Here is an 18,705-nt window from a genome sequence, read left to right as displayed (position 1 = left end):
TGTTTGACAAGTAAACAAAGACAAGTTTCAGTAGGATTGGCTCCATAGTGTTTGAGGAGTGGGCCGCTGGGGCGGGGAAACCAGACACCAAAGGCAAATTCCTTTATTTCATAATTTTATCTGGTGTCCCCATTTCCTTCAAGGCGCATTGTGGAGGTTTCTAGGAGTGGTGGTTAGGAAAATAAAAAGATAATGATCTCAGCCCCGGGGCAGCACTAAGAGCGCGCATCTGCCGGCCACTTCTGACAGGCGGAGTTGCTGCGCTCTCTCCCGACCTGGCGAGGAAGTTTTCCGTGGCCATTTTCTCGCTTTGGCTGAGACCCTGAGAGGGGCGCCACCTCATCTCGTCCTAAGCCTGGCTTCCCATCCTGCACTGGTGGCGCCAGAGTGATGGAGAGACAGGCTAAGCTGTGGGGAAAAGTGGAGAAGGGGAGGGTGACTTGGGGGTCAGCTCTCCATCCCACTTTCTGGAATAAGCACAGTCGGTACCCCCTCCCACCCACGCGCACACCGGCTGTGGGGTCGTTATTAACAGGAGCTACCACAAACTCCCTAGGCCCTTGCGCTCGGGTGGACAGGCGTGCCAGGGCAGGGAGGGCAGTTGCGGCTCCCTCCCGGAGGAGACCATCTGCAAGGAGGTCCGCTCCGCCCCTTTTACCCGGTGCCCTGGGCCCAGCCGGTGCGCCCGTCTCGGGGTGGTCTGATGCCCAGCCGAGCCCTCACCCATTTGAGGGGTGACTGTCGCTGACGTCAGGCCGCTTTTGGTTCATTCCCTGGCACGAGGATTTTATTTTCATAACAGCACGGAGTGCCGTGGAACTGGAATAGGCGTGTCCTCTCCCCCTGACCCGCCCCGTGTCCCTCTGTTCACCCCCTCCCTCCCTCGGGCGACAGCCGCCCTTATAACTGCTCGGCGCGGCGCGGGCGGGATCGCTGCCCGAGGGCTCCCCCAGCACCCAGGGGCTCCCTCGCTGCCCTCTGACGCGCGGGAAGCAGCCCAGGCACAGCGGTAAGCGAGGCGCGAGGAGCCCGAGGCGCGCCAGGCGTCCCGATTGCAACCGTCTGGGGGAAAGTGGGAGTTGGGAGGGGTGGGGTAGAATAAGAGACAGACTCTGGTAATGGGATGAAGCTGGCTGTGAGAGAAAAATCTCCAGGAAAAGAATTCCACTAGTTTAACTCAATTCAGAAAAATCTTCTGCGCTTCTCAGGCTAAAATAGAGGTGCAGAGCAAAAAGATAATCAGGGTCATAGTTTCTGCTCAGACACATTCAAAAAATTCTTCTTTGGGGAAGAGAAAAGAGGGAGAAAGATCTTAGAGGAAGGGAAGGAAGAGGGTGGGGGGCAGAGGAATTGGAAAAGAGGGGGTGGGGAAGGAACTGTGTGCACAAGGAGGGAGAAGGTGACAACTGTTACTTTACCCAGATGCTGAAACATTTCTGTCTGTTTTGTCCTTCCACAACAAGTGCACCCTTCCGAATTCTGAGAAATAGATTCTCCTGCCTGGGTATGGAGTGATCAGCTCCAAACTTTCTCCGTCTGGTGTCCCTCGAGTTGTTCAGGAATCTGGGCAGATAGAAGTTGAATTTCTGTAATAGCCCACATTCCACAGCACTAAACAGGGCTTGGGAATAGCCTGAAAGCTGTTTAAGATGATCCCTTAAACATCCATGGTGGGAAGGAAGGGCTAACAAATAGTTGAAACCTGCTCTGGATCAAGGGATTTGAAAGGATTTCCACTCCTGACTTCCTACCAGGCTGATTTTCTCCTCCAGGCTTTTGTAAACACCATACCTGCTGGGATAGGGCTCAATCAGCTATCGCTGCCATGGGCTCCTTCCTGAAGGGAAATGCTTTAGCCACTTCAGATTCAATGAGTTGGGGCCCATGGAGGTCAGTGCCCCATCCACCAGATCTGTGTACTGGCTACTGTTAGAGGAGGAAAGGAATGAAGGTGGGCAAGGGAGGGGAGGGTGAAGGGAGGGTAGGGTGTGGTCTGGGAGGCAGAGATGGCTCCTCCAAGCCTCTGGGAAGGTGTACTCCAAGGGCGGCATGGAATGAGCAGAATGGTGTGGCTTCCTGGGAAGCACTCTCAACCTTGAGTCAGGACGCCTGACTTCTCACCCTAGCTCTGCAGGACCATATAACTGTGACAAGGAAGGATTTCTCATAAGGTTGTTCTGGAGACCTCCAAGCTCCTCTCCAATGCTAAGATTCTAGCACTTCTATATCTTAGTGCTTGCTTCTTAATTCCACCCTTCAGAGGTCATTGAAAATAACAGGATGTGAAGACAAATTTTGCCTGCATGATTTTATTCTTCTCATTCTGGGAGTTTGGTCTCAGGTGCACTGCTATTTAAGAGTCCACTGATTAAGCTGAGGAAAGGGACAGGGAATGAGATGATGGCTTTGTAGGACCTTTAAAAGTAAGAATTGAATACTGTTCTTGCTTGAGGAGATCTTTGACATTCTGAGTAGTTGAGTGCATTTGTTTCTGCTTTTGTTCCTATTTTTATTGCATTGTGGTCAGAGCATATGGCCTGCACATTTATTATTTTATAATTTTGGAATTTTTCATTGTCTACAATATGCTCAATTTTTGAAATGTTCCATGACCACTTAAATGAAGTAATCATACATAGCAGAGATCAACAAACTATGGGCCATGGGTCAAATCCTGCCCACAGCCTCTTTTGTAAATAAATTTTATGGAACACAGTCATAGTCATTTGTTACTGTCTCATTATATATTTTCTATGGCTATGCCTGCTTTCCAGCTACAAACATATGGTCTGCAAAGTCTAAAATATTTATTTTTTTGGCCCTTTATGGAAAATGTTTGCTGATACCCAATATAGGGAATCTGAATTATATGATTAAAAATGGAGATTTAATAAGACATAATCTGAAAATAGAGACTATTTCTATTAAAGTATCCATAGAATATTATATATCCATATTATAAAATACTGTATCTATATTATAAAAATTTACTACATTATTATTCATTTTCCTATTTCATTTGCCAAGGAGTGATAAAGAAGTTTAATGTTTCCTATAAGTATAATGTGTCTTTTAATTTTTCCTTGTATTTATGGTAGTTTTTGTTTGATATATTTTGGTGCTATATTATTTGGTGCATAAGAGTTTATTATGGTTGTATCTTCAATGTGGAGTATCCTAATTAATATAAAGCAACTCTTTCGTTGATATAATACCTTCTTTTTGTCTTCACTACAACTTTGTGTGCTATTAATCCTCAGTTCTTGCTTAATTTTCTTACCTTCACCAAGCCTGGTTAACTTTGTTTCTGACATGTAATACCTGTTAAACAAGCAGATATTTATTGTTTCTTTTTAAATTTGTTTTCATTTTTCCTTCTTTTTACTTCTGTGTTCTCATTTTATATGAGCTTCTTCAAGGCATAATATAATCTAGTCTTTTTACAAAATAAAAAAATTACCATGTACATTTATGGCGATAATACTTGCTTGCTATTGTCATCTTATTTTAGGCCATATGATTTGTTCTTCCCTGTCCTCCTGCCCCTCCCATTAGATACTTCTTTATATTGTATTTTTAGATCTACTAGTGGTTATCTTTATATATTGAATTAAATACTTAAAGGAAGGGGTCTTTGAGAGCGTTGAGATAGTATACTAGTAGAAGACTTCACTTTATCCACATATTTCCTGGAAAATTTATTCTCCTAGGAATTCTGGGCCTTTTAAGGTGATTTGGAAGCTTCACTCAAAATATTAAGTTTTTTAAAAAATAATTTACAGAATTTTATTTTATAGTCACATTAATTTAAATTCTACATGTTTTGTTTAGAATAAGAGGAAAATGGTAAGACACCAGGGAACTACCTGAAAGTGAAGAAGTTGGGATGAATGCTGTTGTGGTGGAATGACTTATTTTCTCACAGTTGCTACATAGAAACTCAAATCAGTAATGTTATTTAGATGTTATTCATAAGTTGCTGCCATGATGTTTCATTTTTATGTCATCAGAATTGGGATGGCTACTCAGAACAGGGGATTCTGGTGATTGCCTTATAGACACTTTCCATTTATAACTAATCCTTCCTCAAGAACAGAAATTTCTGTAGGACTCCTCCCTTGTCTTGGAAGAACGCAGTCTGGATAAAAAATGAGGGTTAGTATCAGCACATAGTCATCTTCAAAAATTCTTTCTCCCCATTACTCACACTTAGTAATAAATAACTCTGAGTAACTATTCAGTGGTCAGTCTTAGTTCAAAATATTTGCTCAGCAACGACTTGCACAGAGAAGTTTGTTTCACATAGTGAGGGGGATACCAACCAATACAAGATTTGCTGTGTTACGTCAAGAAGCTTGTGGTAAAATAGGCAGGTAAGCACAGATACTAATCTGTAATCTATAACACATATATGAAAAAACTTGAGTGTCACGTTGTACTAAATGGTAAAAACTATGAAGGGATCTAAGAGTTTAGACGGAGATGGAATTACGTTTTGAAGAAATATGAGAAATGGATTGTGAACAGAAGGCGAAGAGTCTTTCTGGCTAGGAGAATAATGCATGGGTTGAGACAAAGAACCTGACTTTGTAAGAGAAGACCATACATGAATTCAAATTCCCGTCTAGATAGAAAATTCTGTAAAGAGATTTGCTTGCTTTACATACAGGTAAAGAGGGATGTCTTGCAGGAAGGAAACAAGTGGGAGGTTCAGCTAGAGAAAGGCGGTGAAGCTCAAATTGAGCCTGAATCTGTTAGGATAGACAAAAAGGGGTTATTATGTTTTCTAATTACTAAATCCAAAGAGCCTTCCCCAGACCTTCCCGTCTTTGCTCCCCTGCAGCATTTGACTGTGTTGACTGCTTTCTTTTTGAAATGGCTCCTTGGCTTCTGGGAAACCACTGGACTAATTTCTCTTTTCAGCATCCTTTGCTGATTTCTACTTAGATGAGAGTGTTGGTGTGCCCTGTGGTTCTGTCCTTGGCCTTTTCCCTCATGGTCTCTGTGTGATCTCACCTCCTCTTAAGGCTCCAGATGCCATCTGTGGGCTATGACTCCCGGGCTCTGCTTGACATGCAGGTTCCAGTGCCAAGCAGGTTGGCCCATCCTCAGGTCTAGGAGCCAGGCTAAGAGCCACGTGATCTTGAGCAAGGTGTTTAATTGCTCGTGCCTCAGTTTCCTCAACTGTAAAAAGGGGAGGAGGTAATAATAGGGTTGCTGTGAGGATTAAAAGAAAAAATATACAGCTCAGAGTAAACTCTCGGGAGAATTTAGCTCGTGTTATTTCCAGATATCTCCATGTGCATGCCCCATATTCATCTTAGACTCAATAAAACAATTCACCTCCCATCATGGACCTCTATTTCCAAGCTCTGAGAATGGCACCACCATCCACTTAGATGCCTAAGTCTGAAATCTGGGAATTAACCTGGGACTCCATTCCTCAAGTCCTCCCTCTTCAACCTTTATAATCTCCCACCACACCTTTTATCCTTGGTCTCCTCCAAAGACTTTTTTTTACCCAGTTGAGTAGAATAGGTCACTGTTTTCCATGTGCCCTGGGCATTCTCTGACACCCTGTAACTCCTGATTTGTGCTCAGTGTGACTCAGTTGGCCCTACCAAGGGCAGTGGCCACATTGCAGTCTATGTAACGTTTGTATACTTAGCAGTGTCTGACACAGAGCAGGCACTTAAATGTTAGTTGACGGGAAGATGGACTGAATGCAGGATTGCTTGCTTTGGAGATTTCTCCACAAGCCAGTGCCTGATGGCACGGTGGTTTATTATGGAGAAAGGCTGGAGTCGGGGAGAATCGCTTCAGAGATCTGATTTAGAGACAAAATGAAGGAGGACTCAATTATGATTAAGACCATGTACAAAGGGATATTCTTTCTAGTTCTGTGACACTCGATGAGTAACTTCATCTCTCTAAGAGTTAGTCTTCTCACCTATAAAATGGAGATATTAGTATTTACCCCTTAGGTTATGTAAACACTAGATGAGATGATGGATACAAAACATAAACCCTCAGCACAGTGCCTGGCTTATACTAGGACTCAGTATGTGGCAGTAGTTGTGATTATTTTTATTCATAATTATATTGTGACTCTTGTTAATTATCATGGATTGAACATAGCAACTCAAGAATAGAGGGAAAATTTAAAATGCTGGAAAATCACAACTTTGCAGGGCCAGGATGGTGTGAAGACTCAGTTTCAACAAATGTTTGTTTTTTGGTATCATCCCTAGGGTGGTCCTGAGAGGTAGGTATTGTCATCCTTGTTTTTAGATGACAGAGGCGCTAAATCTCATAAGGAGGAAAATCAGATCAGATTTTGGCAAGGTTCAGGGCCCCGGATAATTTGTGCTCAGATGTTCTGGGGAAGGCCCCTTACAGCCAGTTCAGGCAACCTTTTAGGTCTTAGCAGAAGCAGCTTCAAACACCTTCCCCATCTCTGCAGAGGTGAGGAGGCATCTCAGAGATTGAAAATGGGAGTCTGGGAGACTCATCAAGTGTAGGCATTTTTCCTTGAATACCAGGCAATGCTGTATGTCCCTCAAGGTCACGACTATGGTCAGTACTGCTCCAGGAACCTCTGGCTTTGCCTTCAGCTGAGCATTCCCCTGGTGTCCCTTTCCTTGGCTGGTTCTCAGACCTTCAGCCTCACCTCCAGCCCTGGCTCTGGGCTTGGGTAGGAGTTTGCTGCACTTGTTCTTTCAATGGCAGGAGATGGGGCAAAAGGAAGGATGAGGGGGAGGGACACGGAGATTTGGAAGGAGCTGGGCATGGGCTCAGACCACCTAGTCCAGCGCCCCCTCATTTAACGGAGAGGAGCGAGGCCCAGGGAGGGTTGGTGACTTGCCCACACACATCGGGGCAGCTGAAACCCTTTCTTCCTAAAGTGGAGGAGAAACAAAAGGTTTGGAACTGAGCCCAATAAGTGACTTCCTCTCTCCCTCCCTTCTTTTGTCCTTCCCTCCCTTCTTTCTTCTTCTTAACCTTTATTGCCCCTGTCCTGACTCATCCTGAAAGGATTTAAGGCAGTACCAAGTGATTTCCAGTTTCAGACATCCGTATCACTGTGTCATTGGAAATGGCTGGTTTGTTCAGTCAGCAACTGTAGTCAGTAAAGATGTCTCCTTCTCAGGAATCCTTTTCTCACGTCCATGGCCAGAAACTGCACCCTCTAAACCTCACCACCTTTCTCCAAAGTGCAGGGTTTAGTCATCAGGGTACTGTAGATGGGAGTGCATGACTGGATTCACGTCAGTCCCCCTCTGCTTACTGGGAAACCCTCAGGATTCGTGCTCTTCTGGGAGACACCTGGAGTCGCTTAGACAGAAGCAGGTTCCTGGCATGGCCCAGAGCATCCAACCTCAGACCTTGAGTGTGTTTTGAGGGCTCACATGAGAAGGGCAGGAGAGAGGGATGTTAGAGCTAAGGACAGCAGTCAAAGGGCTGGTGAGGACACCAGGTACAAACTCCCTCCCCTGTCTCCCAAAGCTGCTCCCCCTCCTGACTCCACTCCCACCCACCAAGCGCTTTCACTCCCTCACTCATCCCTTCAACTTCTGGGCATTAGGTACCTCCTGGGCATCAGGCGCTCAGCCAGAGGCTGGAGAGACAATGTCTGACGATGCAGTCTCGCCTTCACAGAGAGTTTGAGTCCAGAGGGACATGCAGACATGCTAACAGGACTATGTGACTGTGGTAGGAAAAGCAGCAGTTCTTTAAAGATTCATGTGATGTGTCTCTTGGATGTGGGCATCAAGGAAAGCTTCCTGGAGGAAGGCACCTCTTAAATCAAGTGAAGGGGGTGGGTCATGGGGTGTAGGGCAGAATGCTCCATGCAGATGGACAGTGTCTGAAATGAGATAGTGGGGCTTGTTAGGAGGAACAAGACATTCACATGTTGTGGGTGGGGGGGGAGAGGGAGGCATGAAGCTGGAGAGGTAGGCCAGGGCCCAGAATGCAGAGCCTTCCCTTTGGGTGCAGAGATGAGGCTCTTCCCCTGGCTGCACGTAAAGAGTGGACCAGACAGGGTAAGACTGGAGGCAGAGTGATCAGACTTCTAAAGTGGTCCAGGAAGAGATGATGGCAGCCTGACCTAGGGCTGGGGAAAAGTGGATATATTCAAGAGATGCTGAAGAGGTAGAATTGATAGGCCTGGGGTGATGGGTTGGTTAATATAGGATATGGATTTCTTAGGCCATTTCCTAGCTTGGTGCTAGGTCTTAAGTTAGTTTTAGTGCCACTGTCCGAGGTTCACAAACCGGGAGACCCCTGGGAGGCTCTCTGCCCCTACTTTCTCATCTTCTCTTGTAGGACCCCCTTTTTTCCCCTGTCTTCTGCAGTAGAGCACACACAATCTAAGCACATGATCATTTCTTCTTTAGTGAGCATGTAGAAATCTGAGGGCATAACTGTACAGTCAGAGCAACTCATGAGGGCTGGCTTGTACCCCCCAGCTGATTTAACAGATGAGCAAAATGTTGAAGCCCCTCCCTAATGCTGATAGAGTTGCCCAAACAAAGGGGCTGTGGTGTTGTGTTAAAACCTGTGACTTTGGAGTTAGAATTCAGGTTTGAATCCTGGCCCTTCTGCTTACTAGCTGTGTGACTGTGGATAAGTTAGTTAGCTTGTACCTCAGTTGCTGCAATTGTAGGACACGGATGATAATATTGATTGTATCATAAGGTTGTTGTGGAGGTTGAATGAGTAGACACATGTAAAATGTTAAAACTATGCCTGAATAAATTAATTAAACCTCTCCCCCACCCCCACAAGGGACATGACTTCCAGGGAATGAATCTCCCTGGCGACATGGGACATGATTCCCAGGAATGAGCCTGGCCCTGGCAGTGAGGGATTGAAAATGCCTATTTGACTAAAAGGGGGAAAAAAGAAAGGAAACAGGCTGAGGTCACAGTGGCTGAGGGAACCCAAATAGAGTCGAGAGGCTCTCTTGGAGGTTTTCTTATGCAAGCTCCAGCTAGACATCCCAAATGGCCACAGTATGCCATGCCTTTACCAACAGTAGTCCCAAAATACCTAGGTCCCTACCTGAGATTCTATAAAAGATTCACTCACTAAGTTTTGTCTCTCAGAAACTTAAATCCACCAGAGTGTTCCTATACCAGACAAGTCCTAAAACCCAGAGGCAACAGCCTCTTTAAATCAACAATCAGATGCAGCCCCCTTCCCCATAATGACACCCCCTTTCAATATGAACAAGTTAGGGGGCTCACTGTCTGGACACCCCTGTAGACGTAGAGAGAGATTAAGTGAGAGGAAGGAGTAGCAACAAACAAGAAAAGATTTAACAAAGGTCTATGAATACCAAAACTTTATATAATTATATATAAATTTTTGGATGCTGGGGTGTTGGAAGGGCTGGAAGGAGGTAAATGACGTGCTGGAACTGTAGCCTATAGCATCCCTTGGGATTTGCTCTATAGCTGCTGGTTGAATTGCGCCTTGAAGGTCTTCACCTTTCTGTATACATCTCGTATTGCATAGTAGGGAAGGGTCTGAGCCTGTGGAATTGTAACCCATAACAGTTTTTGAAATTACCCATATAACTGCTTGTTGAGCTGTATATCAAGAGTTGACACCTTTCTGTGTATGTACGTTATATTTTACAATAATGGAAATGGCTGAAGTTGTGGAACTGTGACCGATGACGTTCTTTGGAATTTGCTCTCTAACTACTCGTGAAATCATACTTTGAAAGTTATCATTGTTATGTATATATGTTAAAGTTCACAATAAAAAAAAAAAGAAAAAACAAAAACAAATAAAGAAAGCCTTGCCTGCCCCATGGTGAGAATGAGTTATGAGCCCCTTCCTCCTCTTCAGTGCAGTCCAAGCTCTGCTGCTTCTGTTAGATTCCACTAGGTCTTTCAAGGAACACGGCCTTTCTTGGTTGGACTCTAGGTTTCCCTTCTCTTGCCCTTGGTTACAAATGATGCCCAGATAACTACTAGTCCCATTCTGTTTTCTCTCTCCTGCTGCAGCCCTTAGGTTCTTCTCCTAAGCTGTTTCTCTAGCTTCTTGCAATTCATATCCCTGAATGCCAATTGCTTCCCTTTTCTGTCTTAAACCCTGCTTCTCAGCTTCTCAGCACCCCATCCTTCTTCCCCAGCCCCTTCCTGATACCTTCCCACCATCTCCGCCATTCCCTACACAACATAGCACTTTTTCAGTACAGACTTGGCTTGTTAATGACCCTAGTAAGTTTTATTTTCCTTTGGCCGAATTCTAAGTACTTTTGACATTTTAGACCTGTTAAGCAATCCCTATCAGGTTGGGGAAGGGGTGGAGGAGGTTTAATAGAGGTGAATTAAGAATGGTAATTCCAAAGAAGTTAGTCACCCAGATAAAATACTTACTAAGAATTTTTTTTTTTTTAAGAAGTTTGTGAGAAAATTGGAAAACACGAACCTTGGCTGAATATTTGATATTAAAGGATTATTGTTCATTTTTAAAATGGTTAAGTTAAAAACTACATATACTGAAGTGTTTATGAATAAAATTATATGATATGTAGGATTTGCTTAAATATTTAGTGAGTGGAATGGGGATGTAGGTGAAACAAAATTGGCTGTAAATTGATAATTTTGGAAATCAGGTTATAGGCACAAGATTTTTATTCTCTTTATTTTTGAGTATGTTTGAAAAGTTTTATAATAATAAATGTACTATAATAAAAATATAATAAAAAATTTTAAAACCACAATAATTTTTTTTTTAAACAATGCTTTAAAGGCACTTCATGGACTGTTTCTCCATCCCCTTGCATGGTTGGATGTGAGGTGGAGGTGAAATTGGGGAAACCTGGTTTTCTCCCCTCTCCATGCCCACACCCATTGCTCTGTCAGGCCCTGTTCCGTGGGTACAGGTGGCTCCAGGACATAACTCAGGCACAACTGCCCAAGAAGTGAGGGGCTAGAGGTGTAAGTTGGGGGCAGGTGGTCTTTGCCTTCCTCTGTCTAGCACCAGACCCATCCTTCAGGCAAAAACCTCATCAATCTCTATCAAGATTTTAGAGTCATCGGGTTCAAAGTTCTTCAAAATTACTGGGTAATTATGATAACATCTGCTGTCAACAAACAGAAATACCTGGAGGGGTAGAGAATGAGCAGTTGCTGGAATAGGCAGTGTGGTGGGAGAACAAAGAAGGGGAGAGGAAGATGCCTCTTCTGCTGGACACCACCCTTATGATTAACCACAGAGGGAGCAAAGTGGAGAGGTGAGGGGCAGTGAAGACGAAATGCACATGGCCTGGCTCCCTCCCCTTGTCGATGCTGCCTTGAAGGAGACAGGGAGAGTCCCTTCCTCACTGATGTTATAGACGTGGGAGACCCCCAACCTTCCCCATACCACCAAAGAGTAGTCACGTGTAGGCAAGGCCTCTCAGACTTTGGGTTCTTCAGGGTCTGCCGCTATCTGAACCTCTTTTGCCTTTTTTCCCCTCGTTTCTCATTCTGCACCACCCTACAGAAGTGGATCATAACCCATTCATTGCTCTGTGCTCTTCCAGGGCTGTGACTTCCAGTGGACAGAGAGCATGCAGGTGACGCTCACAATGAGGGAATGCCCTAGAAAGAACATGGGGGGATTTGGCAGATTATGTATCTCTTCTGCTCTGGCAGGGAACATGTCTGTCTGACCACTTTACCATGGAATCCCCAGTATCTGGAATAGTGATTGGCACATAGTGGTGCTCAGTAAATATTTGTTGAATGAATGACTCAAAATTTTATTAAAAAGTCAGGAAGATAGATTTAAGTTATATCTGGGGCTATTTTATTCTAACACACATATACATACATAGATACACACATAGTATTCTAATATACCTAATAGTCATTAATATATTTTACATACATATTTATATGTACAATTTTTTTCTAATTGCTATGTGAAAAAAATATTTCTGACACAGCAAACATCTCTCTCCTAATTGAAAAGATGATTTCTCATTATTAAGGGGAGCAGGTGTTTGAATTCCCTGTCTACACTGAGGAGGCTGCTCATTTGTCTTGGATAGTCAGTGGATGAGGGCTTGTTTTGCAGCCCACTGCACTGTTCTCTGCTCTGTGATTTGATCTTCAAGAGACAGCATGGAAGAAGGGCGGCCGTTTTCTTGGGCTGATCATAGGACCCCAGAGTAGTTGGTGTATCGTCTTAGGAAGGCCCACAGAAATCTTGTTAATAAGTGTTTATGGGTGTGTGGTGAGTGAACTATTTCTGAGTACATTTATCTGCTATAAGGAAAGAGGCAGATTCACTGATGTTTGTACCTTTCCTTGCTCCTAATTCCACCCCTTCTCCTTTCTGGTATCTTTTTGCACATTGTTCGCCCTTTTTTGGGCACTAGGTGAAGCCAAAATCTCTCACTACTGATTTTCTATGAAGATGCCCTTGATGACCCCAGCTTTCCTCTAACTCTCTCGTGCTTATATCCAGCCAATTCCTGATTAACCCTGAGTGGGTGACTAGATTGTCTACTTTGGATCATCTTTTACCTGGGAGCTTCTATCCCCAGGGGCCGTGTGGAACCAGGGCCAGAAACAGAGGTGGGGTTGGAAGGGCATCTCTGAGAGAGTGTGCATCTCAGACTGCATTTTAAAGCCAATTAGAACTCACTGGAGAGAGGCAGCTCCTATCCTAGTTAACAGCATGAATCCTGCAGTAAGATAAACAGGATTCAAATCCTGGCCAGGCCATTTCCTGGCTGTATGATGTTGGGCAATAAGTTAACTCTCTTTGCCTTAGTTTCATTCATCTGTAAAGTAGGGAAAATAATTTTTACCTCATAGGGTTATGATGAAGTTAAATGAACTAATCTATTTGAAAGGCTATTAGAAGAATGTTGGCTTCTATGAAAAATGAGTAAATTTTAACTATTAGTAATATTTTTTGTTGAATTTCCCTCTGTTTTTGTTTCACCCAGGAGTCACCCCACTATGGGTAGTTAATTCAGATCTGGTTATGATAGAGAAGACCCTTTCATTACCTTTTGGAATTAGTAGAACCATCCTCACGAATCTTGAGTAAGAAAATCCCTTTAATACAAGACAGCCAAGCCAAAGTAGAGGATCCAGGGACTTAGGAGTGAATGTTTGGCTTTCTGTAGAAAAATCCACAGTTCAGATAAGGAAAACATTTCTCTTAGCTATGAGAGAATAGATGCTTGTGAATAGCATCCAAAACAAGGCCAAAGATGGAAAAAAAAACCCAAAAAACTTGAGGCTGAAAAATTCTGATTTAAGGATGGACGTCAATCTTGGATATTCCCATGTTCACTAATTCCTAAGGAAAACACTAATCCAAACTGTCAGGATCCCTGGCAGGTTATCTGTGAGCTTAGAGGATCCTCTGCAGGGTAAATATTAATATAGTTAAACTGAGGGGAGGGAGATATGAGATGTGTTCCTTCCCTTCATCAGCCTTTAGAATTTGCCACTAAAGGTGGGGAAAAATTAGTAGCTTTATCTAATGTAGTAGGTTCAGGGGCAAGACTTTGGCTAAACATATGGAATCTTTCTTCTAATCCTTTTGCTTGTCCTCTGTCACTGAGTTTGTTAAGAGAGTCTCACCCCCACCCTCCCCCTTTGCTTTTTTATGCAGGACCAGAATGGCTGCAACAGCCCCTCGCACTTGCCGCTCAAGCCTGGACCCCAGATACTTCAGACTTTGTGATACGACTGAAATTTGGGGCATTGTCCTGGAGGCAGTGGCCGCGTTTGGGGCCGTGACCTCAGTCGCCTTTATGCTGGCTCTCCTGATCCTCATCTACAAGGTGCAGGATTCCAGCAGGCGAAGGGTGCTCCCGACGCAGTTTCTCTTCCTCTTGGGTGTGCTGGGCATCTTCGGCCTCACCTTCGCCTTTATCATCAGGCTTGATGGGGGCACGGGGCCCACACGCTTCTTCCTCTTTGGCATCCTCTTCTCCCTCTGCTTCTCCTGCCTCCTGGCCCATGCCTTCAACTTGACGAGGCTGGTCCGCGGGAAGAAGCCCCTCTCCTTGCTGATGATGCTGGGCCTGGCTGTGGCTTTCAGCCTGGTGCAGGATGTCATTGCCATTGAATTTGTCATCCTCACCATGAACAGGACCAATGTTGAAATCTTTTCTGAGCTCTCTGCTCCTCGTCGCAATGAAGACTTTGTCATGTTGCTCATCTACGTCCTCCTCTTGATGGCCCTGACCCTCCTCACGTCTTCCTTCACCTTCTGTGGAGCCTTCAGTGGCTGGAAGAGACACGGGGCCCACATCTACCTCACCACGCTCCTCTCCATCACCATCTGGGTGGCATGGATCACCCTGCTTTTGATTCCTACTCCTGGCTCTGACTGGGATGACACCATCCTCAGCTCAGCCTTGGTTGCTAATGGCTGGGTTTTCCTCTTGGTTTATGTTGTACCTGAGTTTCAGCTGCTCACAAGGCAACACAACCCCATGGATTACCCTGTGGAGGATGCTTTATGTAAACCGCAACTCATGAAGCAGAGCTACGGTGTGGAGAACAGAGCCTACTCTCAAGAGGAAATAACTCAAGGTCTGAGCCCTTGCAGGATGATGGGGCACGGGGTGGGGTGAGACTCATAGAATATTATAACTCTAAGGCACATATCAGATATTCCAGGTCTACCCTTATGGAATAGATTAGGTGCTCAAGTCTCAAATCTTGCCTAAAATCATCCAACCAGTTAGACTAGGATCTGGTCTTTGGAGTCTTAGTCTAGTACTTTCTAGTACTTGCAGGTTTCTCTAAATCAAAGTAAGATGGAGTAAAGTAATAGAAAAAGAATGACTAGAAAAATTCCTTGAGACAAGTAGATGAGGTTGTGTTCTTTATAAAAGATAACTAGGCATTCCTTGCAGAGATGTGGAGGGTGAGGTAGGTAGCCTGCATTTGTAATTTGAGTGCATAGGGCTAAGCATGATTTCTGCAGTGATCACAGAGCAGACAAGGGAGAAAATCCTTTTATCATAAACCAGAAAGAATCTCCATGATTCTGATTTAGCCCGAGAAGCTACATTTTATTGCATGTCTCTGAGCCCATGGAAGGGAAGAGATCCTATCTGACATAAAAGAGTCAAAAGATTTTACTCTTGCCTGGACTTGTGAGAAGCTAGGTCTTCTGTTGTTGTTTTCACAAGAAAAAGAGGCTAAGCTGATAGCCAGAAATTGTCCTTGCCAATGGGGATCTATTCATTCCAGCACTGATCTTTGGGTCTATTCAGGGAAGGGAATGATTTGGAGACAGGAGTAAGGGACTCCCAAGGCCCAGCTCTTGGCTCCAGTGATCCGTATTTCTTTTCTTTGCTCTCGAAACCTGATCTGCAAAACTTTCTGTTACCTTCACGCTGCAGCTCTGGAAACTTTCCTGGGCATTTGGAATCCTGAAGAGAGTGGGAGAGGGCACTCCCCACCCAACCTGACCTGCCCATTCCCATGGCTTCAATCTGTCACCTCATTCCTGGTATCACTCTTGTCCTCCCCTAACTTCTCTTCCTTTCTTGAATCCTTCTTTCCATTCATTTATGGGCCACCGTTGGGTTTTCTCCTTCAAATGCTTCTCTGGCCTCTACACTTTCCTGCTCACGTACCTTCATTAGCTTCCCATTATCCACCACATCACATCAAATCCTTAGCAGGATTTTTCAGTTGGAAACCAATGACCACTGAAACTTTGTTCTTAGTCCAAACAAACCAAGTCACTGCATTTTTCTGCCTCTGTGTCTCAGCTCAAAGTGCTTCTATCCTCTGCCTGATGTATTCTCCTTTCCTATTCTTATCCTTTTTCAGAATCAAGCATTCCTCAATCTCCCTCCATAATCATTCCCCACCCAACTTGACCCCTGGATTCTGTAGAACTTTGAGATGCTCTTATCAGAGTCTCTCTCATTTGATAGTCATTTGTATATCTGTTATATTCCTTACCCTGTAGTGTCAGATTCAGAGCAAGGATCATTCTGGTTAATCCTTTAATTCTTCACCATATTTTGTTTAACTATTTATCCAATAAATTGAATAGGCAAATTTGGTGGGAAATAAATGGTTTGTTTTAAGTTGTGTTCATGATGATTGTATGGGTTTATCCTTCTGTTCCCACATTGAAAACCCTCTGATTTTCTCTAAATACATAGAAAATAAAGGCTCAGAAATTCTACTCCTTCCCAAAGAAAATAATGAAGCTATTATTTTTTCTTATTGAGCAGCTAGGGAAGTAGGTTTATCCCCAGTGAAACTCACTCTGGGTACATCTCTGGCCAGATCTGTCCCTGAAAAGACTTGTTTTTATGACTTTTCAATGTGCTTTTGAAGTGGTCCTTGGATGAGGTGGGGCTTGAGTCAAGCTTTGGAAAGAGGTTTTCCTAGTAACCTGCTAGTTATTCATGTATTCAAGCAATGTTATGCTCACTCTGGGCCTGGGCCTAGGCTTGGTGATGGGTATACATGGCACAGCCCCTCCCCTCAAGAGAGTTACAATCTGCTGGGGAGACAATTAAAAGGGTGCTGTGTCACCCTGTGATAACTGATACAACTGGGCTGAGTAGGGGCTCAAAGGAGGGACACCAGTGCTTTAATTTCTCCTCTCCCTCTGCTTCAGGTTTTGAAGACACAGGTGATACCTTCTATGCCCCTTATTCCACCCATTTCCAGCTGCAGGTAAGTGTTCTCTTTCTCTTGCTTCATCAGTGCTGTTAGCACCCTGTGAACACGTGTTCTTTGGGGGTTACATTCCCATTCTTATGCCCCCAGATGGTCACCTTGCAGGGATGATGTGTCTCCTTTTATGGGATCTGCCTCATGGGGTTAGGATGGTGAGAACAGAGTACTGGGTGCAGGGTGGGTGTGTGGGAGAAGGGGAAGGAAAGGACTCCTGCCCTGATGGGGTTCTGTTGAAACGGCCAGGAGCAGGACTGGGTTTATCAATATGGTTGCTTCCTTTTCAGAATCGGACCCTGCAGAAGGATTTCTCCATTCCACGGGCCCACTCGCAGGTCAGCCCTTACAGTGACTATGAAGGGAGGAAAGAGGGCAATTAAGTCTGCCCTGAAGAGTGGGACGACCACAGCAAGGCAGCAGAACCAGCGGGGAGTACAAAGGGATATGGGCTAAATCCGGACTCTACTAAGAAAACTGAACACAATCTTACAGGCAGAGCTTGCCTTCCTCCCAATCTCAACCACCACTATGCTGCTTTGGAGGTGGTGGGGTTAATGGGACTCAAGGTCTTAGTTGCATTGTAGTATTTTTCCTTTGTTCCATACTTAGGATACTTCTTTTGAGTGGGAGTCTCAGGCAAATCAGGGTTGGAATCTTACTTTTCCCTGTCATTTTATATGTGACTGAAGATCTGGGCATCTGGCTCCATATGGACTCAATCAACCTGGGAAGCCAACTCATCCAACTTGAGGTGGGTTTTCTGAAAATCACTTGGCTCAGAGCAAGGTGGAAATTCTGAGCAAAATAGTAAAGGCCTTTCTCTCAGCCCCACCTTGCTTTAAATCTACACTGGAAGCCAACTTGCTGGCACCCTCCTTTCTCTACATTTACTCATCCCAGTGGCACTGCCTAGCATAGGACATTTATGGCTCCCCAGCACCAATTCAGAGGCCACCCCTTTCTTTCTAGCACCACTCCCAAACTTTCTGTCAATCCCTAGACCTAATCTCCCCCAAATGTTTTAACAAGAATTCTTCTTTTGGACCTCATTAACATGGAAAGCCCAATTTCCCTTTGCCAGGAGAATTTGTGCACTGTTCTTGCTGTAAATTCCTGGCATGGCTCCTTCTCCCATTCCCTGGCTCCTAACTCTCTGTAAATAGATGTACATTGTGTCCTCCCCACCGTGTGTGCAAGTGGGCATTGTCTACTAATGGGGTGTTGTTCTTTGTGAATAAGTTATTCACAATTCCTCACCTGGAATACACAATAAAGATGTGGTGTCAACTTTTCCACTGTGGCAGTGGCAGTGCAAATGGTGGGTGTTAGATGTCGAGGTAAGAAATGGTGAGCTCCCCTGATGGGCTTCATGTTGGAGTGGAAGTTCAAGGTTCAACTCCCACTGGGTTTGTCTTTGACCCTTCTCCATGGATCTCTCCTTTTCCTAGTTATGTGTGAGACAAATGTGTTTTCCCCACTTTTAGAGGATGGCAAAAATAAGAGGGGGAGCCAGGAAGGGTCATGGATCCTGAGATTTTGCTCCAGAAAGGCAGAGGAGTGGCAACCTTGGAATGGAGTTTGGCAGCCCAGGAGAGACAATTTGGAGGGAGAAGACTTCATGTTTCACCCAAGATTTAATTGTAGGAGAGGACAATCCAGATCCCTCATTTGACAGAATTGGTTAAAAATACCTCTCAGCAAAGGCATGGTCCCTAACAATTATTATTTACTTAATTCAAGAAACAGCTCTGTGGGGCAGGGCAATAGTAAGTCTTTTTGAAGGAGGAAAAAAAGATTCCCCGTGCACAGAAACAGAAGGACATTTTAAAAATTTGTAGCTAAGTCAGGGAGTTACCTCCTAAAAGCCTGACGCTGCTTTTCATTGAAAGGAAAAATCAGTGTGTGGCAGAGGTGAGGTGAGTTTGTGGGTGAATCTAGCATACCGAGTTAGGGATGTTTATATCCCACAAAGGATTGGTCATTGGTTTCTGCACATGGCTTTGCACTGGCGATAGCCTAG

The 18,705-nt window shown here is 44.5% G+C and overlaps 1 protein-coding gene across 1 annotated transcript; it reads left to right on the top strand.

The window, feature by feature from the left end:
• The first annotated feature begins 897 nt into the window (after positions 1 to 897).
• Positions 898 to 17,977, top strand: GPRC5A (G protein-coupled receptor class C group 5 member A). The gene is made up of 4 exons (XM_037848144.1): positions 898 to 1,009; positions 13,639 to 14,567; positions 16,627 to 16,685; positions 16,973 to 17,977. The coding sequence occupies exons 2-4, from the start codon at positions 13,646 to 13,648 to the stop codon at positions 17,063 to 17,065; spliced, it is 1,074 nt and encodes a 357-aa protein (XP_037704072.1). The 5' UTR covers positions 898 to 1,009; positions 13,639 to 13,645; the 3' UTR covers positions 17,066 to 17,977.
• The last annotated feature ends 728 nt before the right edge of the window (positions 17,978 to 18,705 follow it).

This window comes from Choloepus didactylus, chromosome 8 (assembly GCF_015220235.1).
Source record: "Choloepus didactylus isolate mChoDid1 chromosome 8, mChoDid1.pri, whole genome shotgun sequence".
Lineage (NCBI taxonomy): Eukaryota > Metazoa > Chordata > Mammalia > Pilosa > Megalonychidae > Choloepus > Choloepus didactylus.
This window is presented reverse-complemented; position numbering and strand designations above follow the sequence as displayed.

Bases quoted from the DNA above. Each gene is read 5' to 3' on its own strand.
- GPRC5A (XM_037848144.1), top strand. From the start codon at position 13,646: ATGGCTGCAACAGCCCCTCGCACTTGCCGCTCAAGCCTGGACCCCAGA. The intron at 14,568-16,626 runs GTCTGAGCCCTT...CCTCTGCTTCAG, and splicing joins TCAAGAGGAAATAACTCAAG to GTTTTGAAGACACAGGTGAT. The intron at 16,686-16,972 runs GTAAGTGTTCTC...CTTCCTTTTCAG, and splicing joins CCACCCATTTCCAGCTGCAG to AATCGGACCCTGCAGAAGGA.